The following is a 13910-nucleotide window of genomic DNA, read 5'->3' as shown; positions in this document are numbered from 1 at the left end:
TCGTTCATTAGACCTCCGCATGCGCATGACAACGAACAAGAAGGCCAAGGAAAACGCAGATAACTGTGACCGGATCGGCACGCATGCGCGATTTCGCATGCGTTCTTCATGTCTTTCCAAGGCGGCACATAGGAGAACGCGCGCCGGTCCTGTCTCCGCCGACTGCGGAGAAGGCGTTTAGCGAGTCTGCGCAAGCGTAAAGCTCCGATTGCGGTCGTGCGGGGAGACGAGGCGAGTAGGCTTTAGCTGGTAGCAAGCGGGAAGAAGCTTCTGTGTGAGGGAGAGAAAAGGGGCAGTCTGGAAAGGCACATAGTGAGAAGGAAGGGAGCGACACAAAACAAGCAGATGAGTGGTTCAGATATGCCGAAAGCACAGACAGACAGGATGGTCTCGTCCCTCCCAGAGATACATATATATATATATATATATATATATATATATATATATATATATATATATATATATATATATATATATATATATATATAGCCTGATGCGTGAGAATCGCTCTGAGACTCAACTCGAAGTGTTGCAGCTTTTGTCTCCCCATCCAGGAAATCCTTTCTTCCGCAGTCTGGTGGACTGTCACTGTTACTATGTCTACTCAATTGCCTTTTGCATCGATTCGTGTACACGCCTCCTCAAAGCACTAAGTGGCTGAGCGCCTCCGATCTCTGTTTTCCACCTGCAGATTTGGTGTATAGGGTTATACTCCTATTTTTGTTCCTTCGGCTGATACGCCTGTGCGACCTAGCCGCTGTCCCAGACTTACTTGCACCGGGCTCCGGCGAATTGGCTTGCGCGCGGAGTCGAGGAGACCTTAGCGCGGACGGCGAAGAGAGACAGTGGAGAGGGCTCCGACTCCGATCGGCGGCACTGTCCCCAATGGAGCCCAAGGCCTCGCAACCGCTGTGGAGCGCTGACTCGGGCAAACGAGGGGAGCGCTGCGTTCGGAGAGAGGCATTCAGCACCCAGCTGTTAATGTAGGGCTGCCCTGTTGCCGCACACGGTACATCCGCAGGGCGTTCAGAAAAGAGAGTCTTCGTGGAAGCCTCCTTATGTGTCTCTAGGTAAAAAAGGTACTATTTCTCTTCGTCCGCGCCCATGTCTGTATATGGATGGGCGCCACGCGGTCATCGACACAACAATGCGCATGTCTGTTAACTGTATGCACTCTCATGTAGTTGTTGGCGTCCTATAGATATGCATGCAGGTATATCGCCCTCCTTTATTTGAGTGCACATCAGACTTGGTGTTTCCTGTTGCTTGCAGACGCATCGGGATGGCGCTCTACGACGCCTTTTCGTGTCTCGTGCCCTTCGTTTTTTTGCTTACCTGGCGTCTACATGCCACCATGCGCACCGCGTCTGAGGTCGGATCGAGCTCTTCGTTCAACGATCGCCAGGTACACCGATTCGTGACAAGATTCAATTCGTGATTCAGCTGCGCAATCGCCTCGTGAGCTTCTGCTTGCTTTTCCTGGTCGCGGGCGATCTTTGACCTGGGCATACCAGCACCCCAGGCACTGGTGAGGTCACGACGGCAGCGCCAAGCTTTTCCAGTTCGGAGAGAGATGGCAAGTATTCGATGCGCAAATGCATACCGTGCGCTGACTTGCGCGCACTGGCACCTATCCGCAAATTCCAAGTGCAAAATGCGCACCGAACTAGACTATGGCACTCGCTCGCGATTTGCGAAGGGGCTATAGGAACTGAGCCTCGACGCCGGGATGCCGTGAAGCGTCCGACCCCTGTACGAATTCGTGAAGACGTAGCGGCCAACTGACATGCAGCCTCTCCGCAACGCTTGTAACCACGACAGGTTGGCGATTACATATTTATAGAAACCACGTGCGTTGGAAGGATGGCGATCACATATTTATAAAAATCTCGCTCTTGAGAAGGCTGGAAACCATATCTTTATGGAAACCTTGCTCGTGAGAAGGCTAGCGATTATATATTTATGAAATTATGCGCGTAAGAAGGGAGGGCCTCCAGGGTCGTCTGAGGCCTCTGTCCCTTTCGGCCTTCAGCCTCAACCGCCTCTCCGCTCCTCGCACTTCGGTACCAACGGATTCGAGAGGCTCTAGCCCTCGATATAGATGCGCGTGGCGCTTTCCGCATCGCTTCGTTCTCCGTTTCTACGCATAAGCATTCCTGCGCCAGTGGTCGCCGGCTGTTTAGTCTAGTGGTATGATTCTCGCTTAGGGTGCGAGAGGTCCCGGGTTCAATTCCCGGAACAGCCCTTCTTCTATGCGTCCCGCACATCAGGCGAGGGATTTCGCCCTGAGGCGTTGTCTTTGCTACGTGGATTAGCCGTCTATGACTCCCTCGCGATCATGCATGTGCAAGGAGTTTCGTGACAGGCAGATCGATACTCGTGTTTGCAATTGCCTATACGGCGCGTCTCTTGCTCACCACGCCGAGAGCCCACCAGCGAGAGTTCTTCCTCCCAATTAAGTCTCAGTCAAGCTACAGCTAGTCCTCTCCTCTGAGTAATCTGTACGGCTACCTGTTTTCTACATACATTCTTCGAGATGGAGACGTGCTGTGGAAGATGGCGTCAAGAGTCGGGCGACGAAACCGGCTAGCCTGTCGCTCAATCGCATATATAGTTATACATACAGCGCATCAGCATAGTCACATATGCTTCGCCATGCGATGACTGCATGTGCGGGCAGGAACGTCTTTCATGGCGCGCATGGGAGGAAGCGTTTCCACAGATATAAATATGTAACTAGCGTACCTGAGGAGTTGCATTTCGGTGTGATGCTCGCGCCGGCGCGCCTCCGCCTCAGCCATGAGTTCTTCTTCTTTGCGTGCAGCTTCTGCGGCCATCTGATCAATTCTGTCGGCGTCGCGACGAAAGAAGCCAGCGAAGTGAGCAAAACAGAATCGCATGCAGCGAGGCAGATGATCCCCAGCGGGAGAGAAGTCGACGACAAATGACACAGTCGGCCCTCGTGGAGTCACGTACTCGCCCAGCTGTTTATTAAATAAAACTTGCCATCGAACCGCCGCCAGAGAATAGGATCCCCTAGAAAGGCGCTTCCGCTGCGCCTCCGGGCAACGGGGTGCTGGTCTGTCGCCGCGTTCGGCACGGCGGCGCTCACGCCTAGCAAGAACAGTTGAGACTGCGACTCCAGGACGCCAACACGTCTTTCTCAGAGTGGAAGCGAAGCATCAAATTTGTTTCGTCTGCCGCTACTCCTCTGTGCAATGAGACCTGTCACACCGACGCGGCGTCGTAGATATTGGATCGCCTCAGGCTACTAACCGGGAGTTGAGGACGCGCCTCGTTTCCGCCTCGCGGGTTTCCAGTTCTTCTTGGTGTCTTAGCTGCAGAGCCTGAAGCTCCTTCTGAAACCCATGTGCAGCCTGCTTCATCAAGTTCTCCGAGTTCGTTTTGTTGGCCTCGAGAAGCACTTCACACTCTTTCTGCGCCAAAGGCACAGACAGCCCACGCAGCTTGCCCAAGTAACCACATGTGTAATTTATATCCATGTCTACCTGGATACGCAGTTATACGCATATATAGAAATCTGTATACATATATTCTTTTAGTGTACACATGTCTGCATACAGACACAGAAGGATCGAAGTACCATGCGGTCTTCTACCTAACAGCCTACAGTAAGTTGCGCGCCTTGCCCGCATACGTAACAGATTCAAAGACATCCCATCGCAGCATCAAAAATGACGGCAGAGGTCCTCCCGCATCCTCTGTTGCCGAGGGCACACCATGGTTTACTGTCTGTTCCCTGAGTCAGCATCTTGATTCCACTTTGGATTCCGCAAGAGTACGCGTTCCCCGGTGCCTATTGAGAGGCGCTTGCGGCCCTCGATTTGCGTTGGTACCTGGGTGTTCAAGCACTTTTTCTCGAGCTGAATCGCGATCATCTGCATCTCTTCTTGCTTCTGTTTCTCTTCAAGCAACGCCTGTTGGTTCGCCGCAAGCCTCGCCTCCAGTCTGGCATTCTCTTCACACGCATTCACGCAGAAGGGAGGAAGAGGCGTCCAAAGCTTGAATCCCTATGGTCAGCGTTGCCTCTCCAGCAGATCAACTTCCACCTGGCGCTCGTTCTTTCATAGGCACACATTTGTATGTATATCGTGTTTCTGGGTATCCATCTAGATGAGATGTCCCTGTCGCTTGTGCATTGGGTTATCCTCAGGGGCCGGCGATTTCTTGTGACGCGGTTCACGCGAAAACAGCAGCTGAGACAACTTTGCTTCTCGCGCTTAGCTTCGCCGAGTGGCACTGCCCTCAGGTCACTCCCTGGTTCTGAGGCGTCTTTGTTGGGTTACCCGAACTCAGAGCGTTCATTTCTCGCTCGTAGTTCTTGAGGCGACCCTCGATCTGCACTTTCTCCTTGCACAGGCTGACTAGGTCGCGTTCTCTGACTCCCAGTCGCGTCTGGATCTCGCTTTTCGTTTCAGACGTTTCGGCGAGCTCCTGCTCGAGGCAGGCGGCTCGCTTCCCGAGGACACTCTTCTCCTTGGCCATCTCCTCCAGCGTCTGTTCAAGCGTCGCGAGTTTTTCTTGCATCTGATTCCTGGATGCGGAGCGCATGCGCAGCTCCTGCTCGCAGCCCAGCAGCTTCTCGTTCGCCACCGCGAGCGCGATCCCCAGGTCTGCCGCGTCTTTATCCTTCGCGCGGAGTCGGTCTTCGAGACTCGCGCGAGCGCGCTGCTCAGCGAGCGTCTCCTGCTCCGCTGCACTCAGCCGCTGCTCCAGTTGCGTGCGGGCGCTGATCAAAGTGCACATCCTAAACACCAATCTAGACTTGGCGTGGATGTGGGCTTTTGCAGAAGAGAAATTTCAAAACGACGCGCCTCGAACCTCCGAGACCCAAAGCGCGAAGCGAAAGGCTAAAGCTGCTAACCGGTCTGAGGTTTTTCACGCAGGAGAGCTTGCCACGGGCGCTTTTCCATTGAAGTGAAACGGGAGTGAAACCTCGGTTGCGCAGCACGTCACGGAGATTCGGTGCAGCCAGAAGAGATCCTATCGGACTCCGGTCGCGGCGAGTTTTGAATGACTCATGTTATCCAGTTTTCGCTGCATCTCATGAGTTCATATGTGGCTGACCGTTTCCTGCTTACACCTGGACGTTTTTCATCTTCTCATCCGCCCTGCAAGTTGAAAAATTAAGGGAGAGGAAGCATGTAGTGAATCATGTGTGAACGCATGCGTGGATCTGTTAGTTCCTCGACTACTTGTCCACGACTGCGTGCGCCCATGCGTCCTGTCATGCCTAAACTATCCATAAAAGCCGATGTATGGCTGAAAAATGAGGATGTGCGCCTTTGTCTGCCTGCATTTTGATAGGCAAACAGGTGTCGAATCCATTCCAGCACTTACACCTTCGAGATCTTGGCTGCGGCTCTTGAGCAGACTTCCTCAACGGCGTCTTCGAGGAGCGCATGCACGCGGCGAACCGCGGTAGCCGACAGCCGCTGCGAGACGCAGATTTCGCTTTGGTCGCGCTCGTTCACTGGCAGGTGCTCAACAACACACGACCAAATCACTTTCAAGTTCTCCTTGTAAATTGCCGCCTCTTCGGCTTTCTGCGGAGGCCACGGACGACAGCGACACACAGCACTACCGGTGTCTGGGAAGGGCGGAAAGATCTAAAAGGAGACACTCCTGTCCGCCCAGGCGGCGACGCCGCGAAGGCCTGCAGACCGCAGACGAGCGGACGCCTTCGATCCTGCCGCTCGCGAGTGCAGCGCTGCCTGACACCCACGGTGTCCCAAATATACGATCCCGTGGCGGGGAAGATACCAGCCGTGCTCGCAAACATCAGCGATAAGCGTCGGCCTCTTTACCGACGGCCACAGCGGCCAGAGAGGCGTAGCCCCTTTGTGCATGTAGATGTATACGCCGTACGGCGCTCTGCGGCACCCAGATCTCGCACGCCTACGTATACGGAAATATACATACATGCATATATATGCATGTGCATACGCATCTGTGCGAGACTCTCGACGTGTGTAGGGCCTTTTATTTGTCTGTCTTCAAGTCGCGCTGAAGTGGGCTCCGGGAGGGCGCCAGGGGCCGCGGTCAGGTGCTCGCTCGCCCTCTGTGGGGTCGAAAGGGGCTTCACTTCGCGTCATGCTCCCAGGACTCCCCGGCTTCCCCCTCGCTCAGGACCAGGGGCCTTTTTCACTTCTTCGGTCTGCAAATTCGGTTTTCGCGGATCTCTGGCTAGAACGTACCGAGCCCAGTTCCTCGTGAAGGAAATTGAGGTCGCTGCTGCGCTCGCGGAGCTGCTGCGTGCCTGCGGCGAGCTCTTTCTCGAGGGCGGCGACGCGAGTCTCAAAGGCCTCACAGGTTTCAAGGAGCTTGGCGCACTTCCGCTGTAGCTCCTGCGCCTCGCAGCTGAGGCGGTCGCGGTCCTCCTGCAGCGCGTTCCGCTCCGCAACCAACGTCTGACTCTGCTCCCGCTGAGACGCCGCGCTGCGCTCGAGGGCTGCCACGCGCTGACGCAGCAGGCCTGCGTCGCGGGCCTTCTCTGAGCACTCCTGAGGAACAAGCGCGCAGGTGAAGCGAATCTCATGCGGAGTCTACAGAACACCGCGGTAGAAGGGTGCCACCGTACACACATACAGTCCTATACTTGCACATGAGTGGATGCAGGCGTGTATGTGGAGGCCTCCCAGCTGCGAAGGAAAGACTCGACCGTAGCATATAACTGCGGCGTACGCCTTAAGAATGGTCTCCCCCTATTTCGGGGTATATGTTGAGAGGCAAAAAGCTATTTGCCTACGGATGGCGGGCGCAGGTACATTCAGAAAGACTGCTCCCTTATATATATATATATATTATACATAGATATATACATATACATGCACATCAGTACGTACATGTCCTTATAAGTGTCACATCACATACATGAATGTAAATGTGTCCAGCTATGCAGTGGCTGCGTATATGTGCAGAAACATGTTGAAGCACCAGTAGTTTGCACTTTTCGACTTGTAGAGCGTCCTTCAGTTTCTCGATGTTGCTGGTGGACTCCTCGAGTTTGACGGCGAGCAACTTGCACTGCTTCACCAGGCCCTTATTTTGATTTGTCAGCGTGACGATCATCGACTGCATGCGCTGGATGTCTGCGGCGGTCTTCCGCCTCTGCAACTCCGTCGCCTCTGCCTCAGACCGGCGGATCTCTTCCCTGAACAAGCAGCCGTTTTCCACGCGGAATGAACAAAAACGCACACACGTCTTGTACATAGATTTGCTGCGCGCGGGCCTCCGCCTGCCCGACAAACGCGCGAGGCCTTCTGCTTCTGCTATGTTGCCCCCCCCTTCGCCGTGTGGAAGTGCAAAACGTCTGTCGTCGACTCGAGAGTGTCTGTCTTTGGCTTCTGTATCTGTGCAAAAGAGTCTCTCCCTTCGAGTTTTCTTGGCTACACAGACCAGGCGTGCTTCTTCCGGTCCTCGCTTGAGGAGTTCTGCGAGAAATTCTGCCTTCCGGCGCTGAGATGGGTTACAGTCGCGTCTATGCATGCTTCTACTGAATCTACTCGTAGACTACATCCTGCGTGAGGCAGTCGGCGCTTTTCGCTTGTGTGCATGCAAGTGGCTGAGCTGGCCTCTTCCCGCACACGCCGTCGCTGACCGCGATTCATCTAGCTTGCGTTTGATCTCGAGTTCCTTTTCCTCATCCTTTTCGCGCAGCTTCGCGGCGAGTTCTCTGTGAAAGTCTTCGTGCATGTGCTCCACCTGAACGCGGTGGCTGGCTAGCGCCTCTTCGCAGCGACGCTTCAACTGGGCGGCTTGCGTCCGCAGTTCCGCGCACACGTGGCCTCGCTCCTCGCACTCCTGAGCAGTCCGCGAAGCAAAAACACGCATCGGCGCAGGCATGCATGCGCGCGTAGCAATCTCTCGTACGTATACATATACACATGCATGTCTAGGCAAATGTGCCTTCATCTGCATATACGCGAATGCGTATGTATGTATACATAGATACATACATCTGAATGCGCAGGCATAGTAAGTATGCAAGCACACGTATGCGAAGCCTGTGTAGACCGAGTGGCACAAAAAGGAGGCGTGGAGCCCGAGCGGCATGCGCCATATTTGCCTGCATGCCCATGCATATGCTCGAAACCGCACGGGGAACGCTTCTCTTTTGTTTATTGGACGGGCCGAATTATTTATCCGCTAGCCTGTTCCAGGGGTAGCAGGATCAACTGCAGTCGCACAGACGCAGGTGTAAAGGTTCTACGCGTGCGCCTCGATATTTCAGCGTTGTATTCATACTGCAGCCTCTCAGGAGTTTCGCTCATGCATACATCAGATAGGAATACCTGCCTATGCCGACAGATTCTACACTCGCACACTAACGCCAGAGCATTACTCCTGAGGCTGCCATTCATGTAGGATCTCCTCCGCCCACCTTAAAGCATGCATATACACATATATCTGTGCAAGTGTATCTGACCAGTTTGGAAAGTGCAGTGAGGACACACATACATTTATTTACGTGTATATCTGAACCAGTTTGAAATACGCAGTACGGACACACAGCTGTCTACGTATTTATATGTGCATATTGAGTAGGGGGGATGTATAGCGAGACTGGGTCGATTTCTGCCCACGCCCTTCCCCGAGTGCTTCATGTGACTTGCGTCTGAGCATACCGCTATGGCGTTGTCCAGTTGCATTTGCTTTTTTTCTGCCGCTTCGCGCGCCCTCTGCAGTTCTTGGTGTTTCAGCTCAAGTTCGTGTTCCTTTTGTTTTGTTTCGGCTTCGAAATCGCGTTTGTGCTGTTCAAGCAGTTTCCGGAGGTGCGCATTTTCGCGCTCCTTCATGTCGCTTGCATGGCGGAGGCTCTCGACCTGCTCAGTTTGCTTGCCGAGTTCCTGGTCGGCGTCGGTTTTCTGTTGCTCCAGCAGTTTCTTCAGCTGCAGGATCTCGTTGTCTTTCATCTCGATGGCCGCGCGGCTCGCTTCGGTCTCCTGCGCACGCTCCTGCATGACGCCGTCGAACTGACTCTTGTGCGTCTCCACTGCCTCTCGCATTCGCGCCAGCTCGGCGTCGCGGCATTCGGCTTCCGCCCGCATGCACTCCAGCGTCTGCGTCTGCTGCGCAAGCTGCGTCTTGAGCGCGTCCACAGCCTTCCGCGTGTCCTCCAACTCGGTCGTCTTCATCGCGCAGTCAGTCAGCGCGGCGTGGACGTCCTGCGTCAGCTGCTGGACATGCACATCCAGGTGCGACTTTTCGTGCTCCGCGACAGAGCGGAACTGTTGAAACTCGCACTCCTTCACGTCGAATTGGCATTTGAGGGCGTCCACCTCGCGCGTCTTCTCCTGGAGGTGCCTGCTCAGCTCCTCCGTCCGCTGCCGCCCACGCCGCAGTTCGTTCAGCAGTCGCTGACGCTGGTCGCGATACTGCGAGATCCGCAGCTGCAAAGCCGTTCAGAAACGAACATAGTGGCAACGCCAGCGACATCTCCGAGTCTGTCTACGGGAGAGCTCACAGAGGTACGCGAAACTCCACACAGATGCCCAAGCGTTTAAATATGGCTGTTTACGACGTTTATGCTTGAGGGGTGCGGGGTCTCCGGTTTCCCAAGAGGTAGGTATGGATCTTTGAAATTCGCCGACGCGTGTGTTTCGACCTTGCAATAGAGTTAAAGGAGGGCCTTCATCAGCGCAGGTATGAGAGGGAGGATACACCTACGAACGCTGGGCATGCCTAAACCGTGTAACAATATACATACGTACTTACATATATAGACATACATATAGATGTATATGTATACTAATACATATGACTTGATAAATGAGCATGTCTGCGGGTCGATCAAGGCATGCATGCATTTGTGTGCATAGGCATGCTCAAAGAGTCCGCGAACCGCTGTTTCCCTGCATGCCGGTTCGAGCTTTTTTCCCCAGGGTTTCGTCGACGCCGACACAGGGCAGCAAATGCGCCTCGTCACCAGAGTAAACTGGCATGCACATATATATCTAGGTGCCAATGTGTTTGGACTTTGCCTGTGAGCGTAGTTCCTCTGTATGACTTTGGCTTTCGTGGGTCTCACAGTGGCAGTTCGCATTTTTCGGTCCATGAACTGGACGACTTCTTGGTGTTTTTTCGCCTCTTGATCGATGTAGTCTTCGAGGCGCTGTTCCAGGTGCTGACTGCGAAGGTCCATCGCCTGCTTTCGCTTTTCACATTCGTCCAGAGACGCCTTAGCTTCGGTCAAGTCGCACTTCAGCTGCGAGACTTGGCTCTCCAACTCCCGCGTCTTCTTCTCGAGCGTCCCTTCCTTCTCACTCGCCTTGAGAAGCTCCTCGTGGAAGTTGCTTGACTCCTCCATCGCCTGCTCATACCTGTAAACGGGAAAACGCCAAAAACGTATGCTGCTGTGGTGCAACATGCGCCCAATACGTGAACGACCCTCAGAGAGCAAACGCGCGCTAGACGTACACAACTATGCAAACGGCTATTTATTTCCCTGCGCTACAGGAGTTCACTTTTCTCTATAAAACGGGTGCCGCGCGTAGTGGCGGTACTCTGCTGAAGGCTGTGTGCGAAGACCGAGACAACTTACCACGCGGAAGCCACAAAGAGCCTCCTGATAACTAGCGTAAACCCTGATCTAGAGTCAAGAAGGTGTGAGCTCTAAGATTGCATCCCCGGATCACAAGCTTTCTGCGAGATATAGAATTGCTTCAGATCAATAGCATCATACACCGTCCGCAAACATCTTCCACGTTCGCACAGAAAAACCAGGTTATGAAGCGTGTGGACGCCAGACCCTCCCGACGTCTGCATTCACGTAAAAATAAATGTGTATTTCTGTGTATGTGCGTTTGAAAGCTAGTCTCTGGAGTGGCGAACTGCATGCGACTCTACCGTTTTTTGTAGTGTGTGGCGTCCTTGGTGAGTCTGGCGATTTCCGCAGCTTGGTCGGAGCAGGTGGCCTGCAGGTCGTGGACTTCTTGCATGATAGTTCGCAGGCCAACGTTATTGCTGCCGACAATGCGCTCGATCGACTTGTTGACTTGAAGGTGTTTCTCCTCCAGCTCTCGCCGCAGCCGCTCCTCACTGGCCTCCAGCGTCGCCACGCGCCGAATGTAGCTGTTGATCTCCTTCTCCTTGTAGCGCACGACGGCCTCTTCAATCAGATCTTTGAGGCGCTGGTGTGCGAGCTTTCCGTAGCCGCCCGTCGCCTGCAGGGAGTCTAGCGGCCAATGCGAGAGAAGACCAAAAAGCACACTGCGCGCATGACCGCGAGCCGCAAAGTCTACTCAGCAAAGCAGGTTCATGGCCTCGCTGCCGAGGGCCTCAGGCTCCGCTTACTCAGTGCGCCGTCGCCGACGATGTCTTCGCAGACAACGGCGATTTTGTCTGCGAGACCCTGGAGCCTCTCGTCGCAGAGCCGCTGAACGCGCCATAGCTGGTCCTGAGGCGTATCAAAGCATGCGCCAACTTTACTGCCTTTCCTGCGCAAACGCTGAAGGTGATAAGCACGAAATGCTGTAAGCTTCTGGCGGGGGCAGAGGCTTCGTCTGCGACTGAAACGGAAATTTTCCTTCTCGCCTAGCCTCTAGATGGCCAGTTGGGCAGTTCAGGGCAAGTGGAGGGGTTATAGCTTCGTTTCTTCTTTACAATATTTTTGTTAAATATAGGATATAAAATTATATACTTATTTTACTAAATAAAAATGTTCGGTTTTTTTTCTGAATTAAATTGTATACAAAATTTATTTTCTTTAGAAAAAAAGTTTCTTGGCAAAAGTCGAAGAGGAAGGTCTGCACTGTTGGGGAATGCAGTGAGACCATCACCGGCGGGAAAAGGCAGGGCAGAAGGTAAAAAAGAGTTTTATTGTTTTCTCTTAATTGCTGCACAGCCCGGCGACAGGCTTCCTTGGTCTCGCTATCAATGCCTAGTGTCTTTCACTACTGTCCCTCGTTCGCTTTACCGCGCCCTTGTGTCTGGACGCCTTTTCTTTGCTCTCTCTCCCTCCTTCGCCGTGTTACTCTGGTTTTTCTTTTTTCGCTACCCTCTGTGCCTGTCGGGCATCTCTTTTGTGGTGATACTCCTGCTACCTCGTCCCTTCTTCTTGCGGATTCTCGCCTCCGCTCTCCTGGCTTCCTTGTGGCTCGTTCTTTTCTCTCCATTCTCTCTAGTTGCTCGCTCACCCGCTGCTTCTGCTGCAAGTCAAAAAGCGCCGCAGGGGTTTCAAGGGGCACGGCTGGGCTTGCAGGGCTCGCGCCGCTTCTGCTCGGCGAGGCGTATCTGCAGCCCTGAGCACAAGCAGACGAAATATCTCATAGAATGTAACGCTAGAGGGTATTCTGTACATGAGTGTACACATACGCACTGCGGGATAAATGGAGAGCGACGAAGGAGGCAAACACACAAGTCAGCAGATAGCGATCGATCGACGGGTATTTACAGGTACCTGCAGGTCGACAGATGCGAATCTTCAAATAGTTTGCCATAGTGATTGCCGGGGGATGAACCGCTGCTAGTTGCGTTGTAAGGTTTCTCAAGGAGGGAAAAGAGTGCAGCGTGAAAGCTAGTTTTGCGCGGGTTTCGTTTTGTCCATATACATTCTCAAGTTGCGTGAGGAAGGCACGTCGTACAGCACCATCGCCGCGGACGAGATACTGAAACGTCTTTCGCACAACCACAAAAACACATAGATGACAGGGGCTGATATGAAAGTGAACGAGGCGCAGTCTGGCACACTAGGCGGAACGGAATTTTTTTCAACCCGCTTTTTCTTCCTGGACGGGGTCTTTCAGCTACCGCGATCCATGGCACTGACCAGGCGCAGCCGACATCGAGACCTGCAGCTTACTTTACGGACTACCTCTGTGAGTATCCCTGAGCCTCAGTACGGGCTACCCTGCGCTGTGGTAGCTTGTCTTCTCATAGAGTGCGGTATGCACTTCAGGGCATTGATCGGTTTGTCTCTTCACTTACCGTGAACAGGGGTGGGAGGTCCGTGGCGCTGCCATTTCTCAGCATGGTCCTTTGTTTTAAATGGACTTCTAGTCAATTCCAGAGCGACGTGCTCTTTCTTCTCGCCTCTTTGCTGGGTCTCCCGTTGGTTCCTGGCGGCCACCTATCACAGCATTCAGATCAAGTTTCGCTGCTTTCCTGCGCCTCCACCTTTACTTTGCAGTCCAATTCTCCTGCCAGCTCTTCTGCCGTTTCCCTTCCCTTCTGAGAAAGACGCATGGAACGAGACTCCTCTGTTCTGGCTGCGTGCCCTCGTCCCGAGATTTCTTCGTTCAGGCTCCAGGCGACCTGGTCGCTTGCCGCCTCCTAGCGGAGATCTGTCGCTGCCCTCTGGCCGTCTGCTCGTTTCCACGTCTGCTGAGCAGTATCTTCTCTCCGTCTCTCTATCTTGAGTCGAACTCACATTCCCTACCTCTTTTTTCCATGTCTCTTCTGTTGTGCGGCTGGCGAAATCGGATTCCCTTCGTTTTTGCTCCGCCGGCCTCGCCCTCGCCCTCGCCCTCGCCCTCGCCTCTCGTGGTGTCGGTTCTGCTTTCGTTCAGCGGCAGCGACAGCCACCTTTGCTTCAGGTGGACAAGCGTCGTGCAGTTCTCGATAGAAACTCGAGGGAGTTACGACGAGTACGAGCCCAAGAAAACTGAATTGGAAAAAACTTTTTCGCGGATCTGTCCGTATGTGTGACGTAGCATGACAGCTGCCCTCTGTAGTGTGCTTGCTTGAAAAGGAGGCGCAGCGAGAGGAGACGAGGAAGGCCACGAGTCGTGTGCTCTGTTGAAAGGGGGAAACCGTCTTCTGATGAGTATTCCGGTCAAGCCCACCTGTGGACATGGCACCGCTGGTAAGCGAAAAGAGATTTACACCGCGTACGCGTTGAAACAACGAGAGAGAGAGGGTACAAAGCTTCTTTCAGCCTCAGCCAAAGG

At 53.7% G+C, this 13910-nt stretch overlaps 1 protein-coding gene and 1 non-coding gene across 2 annotated transcripts; one reads left to right on the top strand and one right to left on the bottom strand.

Moving 5' to 3' along the window:
• Positions 1–106: 106 nt before the first annotated feature.
• Positions 107–12993, bottom strand: BESB_061620 (putative myosin heavy chain; the record flags this gene model as incomplete). Its single annotated transcript, XM_029364576.1, has 17 exons — positions 107–162; positions 773–989; positions 1336–1501; positions 2746–2847; positions 3277–3437; positions 3858–3979; positions 4308–4731; positions 5364–5567; positions 6219–6524; positions 6958–7174; positions 7622–7824; positions 8649–9413; positions 10052–10343; positions 10870–11197; positions 11317–11419; positions 12159–12263; positions 12949–12993. 17 exons carry the CDS (start codon positions 12991–12993, stop codon positions 107–109), a joined length of 3816 nt encoding a protein of 1271 aa, XP_029219284.1.
• On the top strand, positions 2174–2245 carry BESB_063950. Its single transcript has one exon. It is a non-coding gene; the product is annotated as a tRNA-Pro (tRNA).
• Positions 12994–13910: the final 917 nt, after the last annotated feature.

Source organism: Besnoitia besnoiti, chromosome V (genome assembly GCF_002563875.1).
Source record: "Besnoitia besnoiti strain Bb-Ger1 chromosome V, whole genome shotgun sequence".
In the NCBI taxonomy this organism is placed as follows: domain Eukaryota; phylum Apicomplexa; class Conoidasida; order Eucoccidiorida; family Sarcocystidae; genus Besnoitia; species Besnoitia besnoiti.
This window is presented reverse-complemented; position numbering and strand designations above follow the sequence as displayed.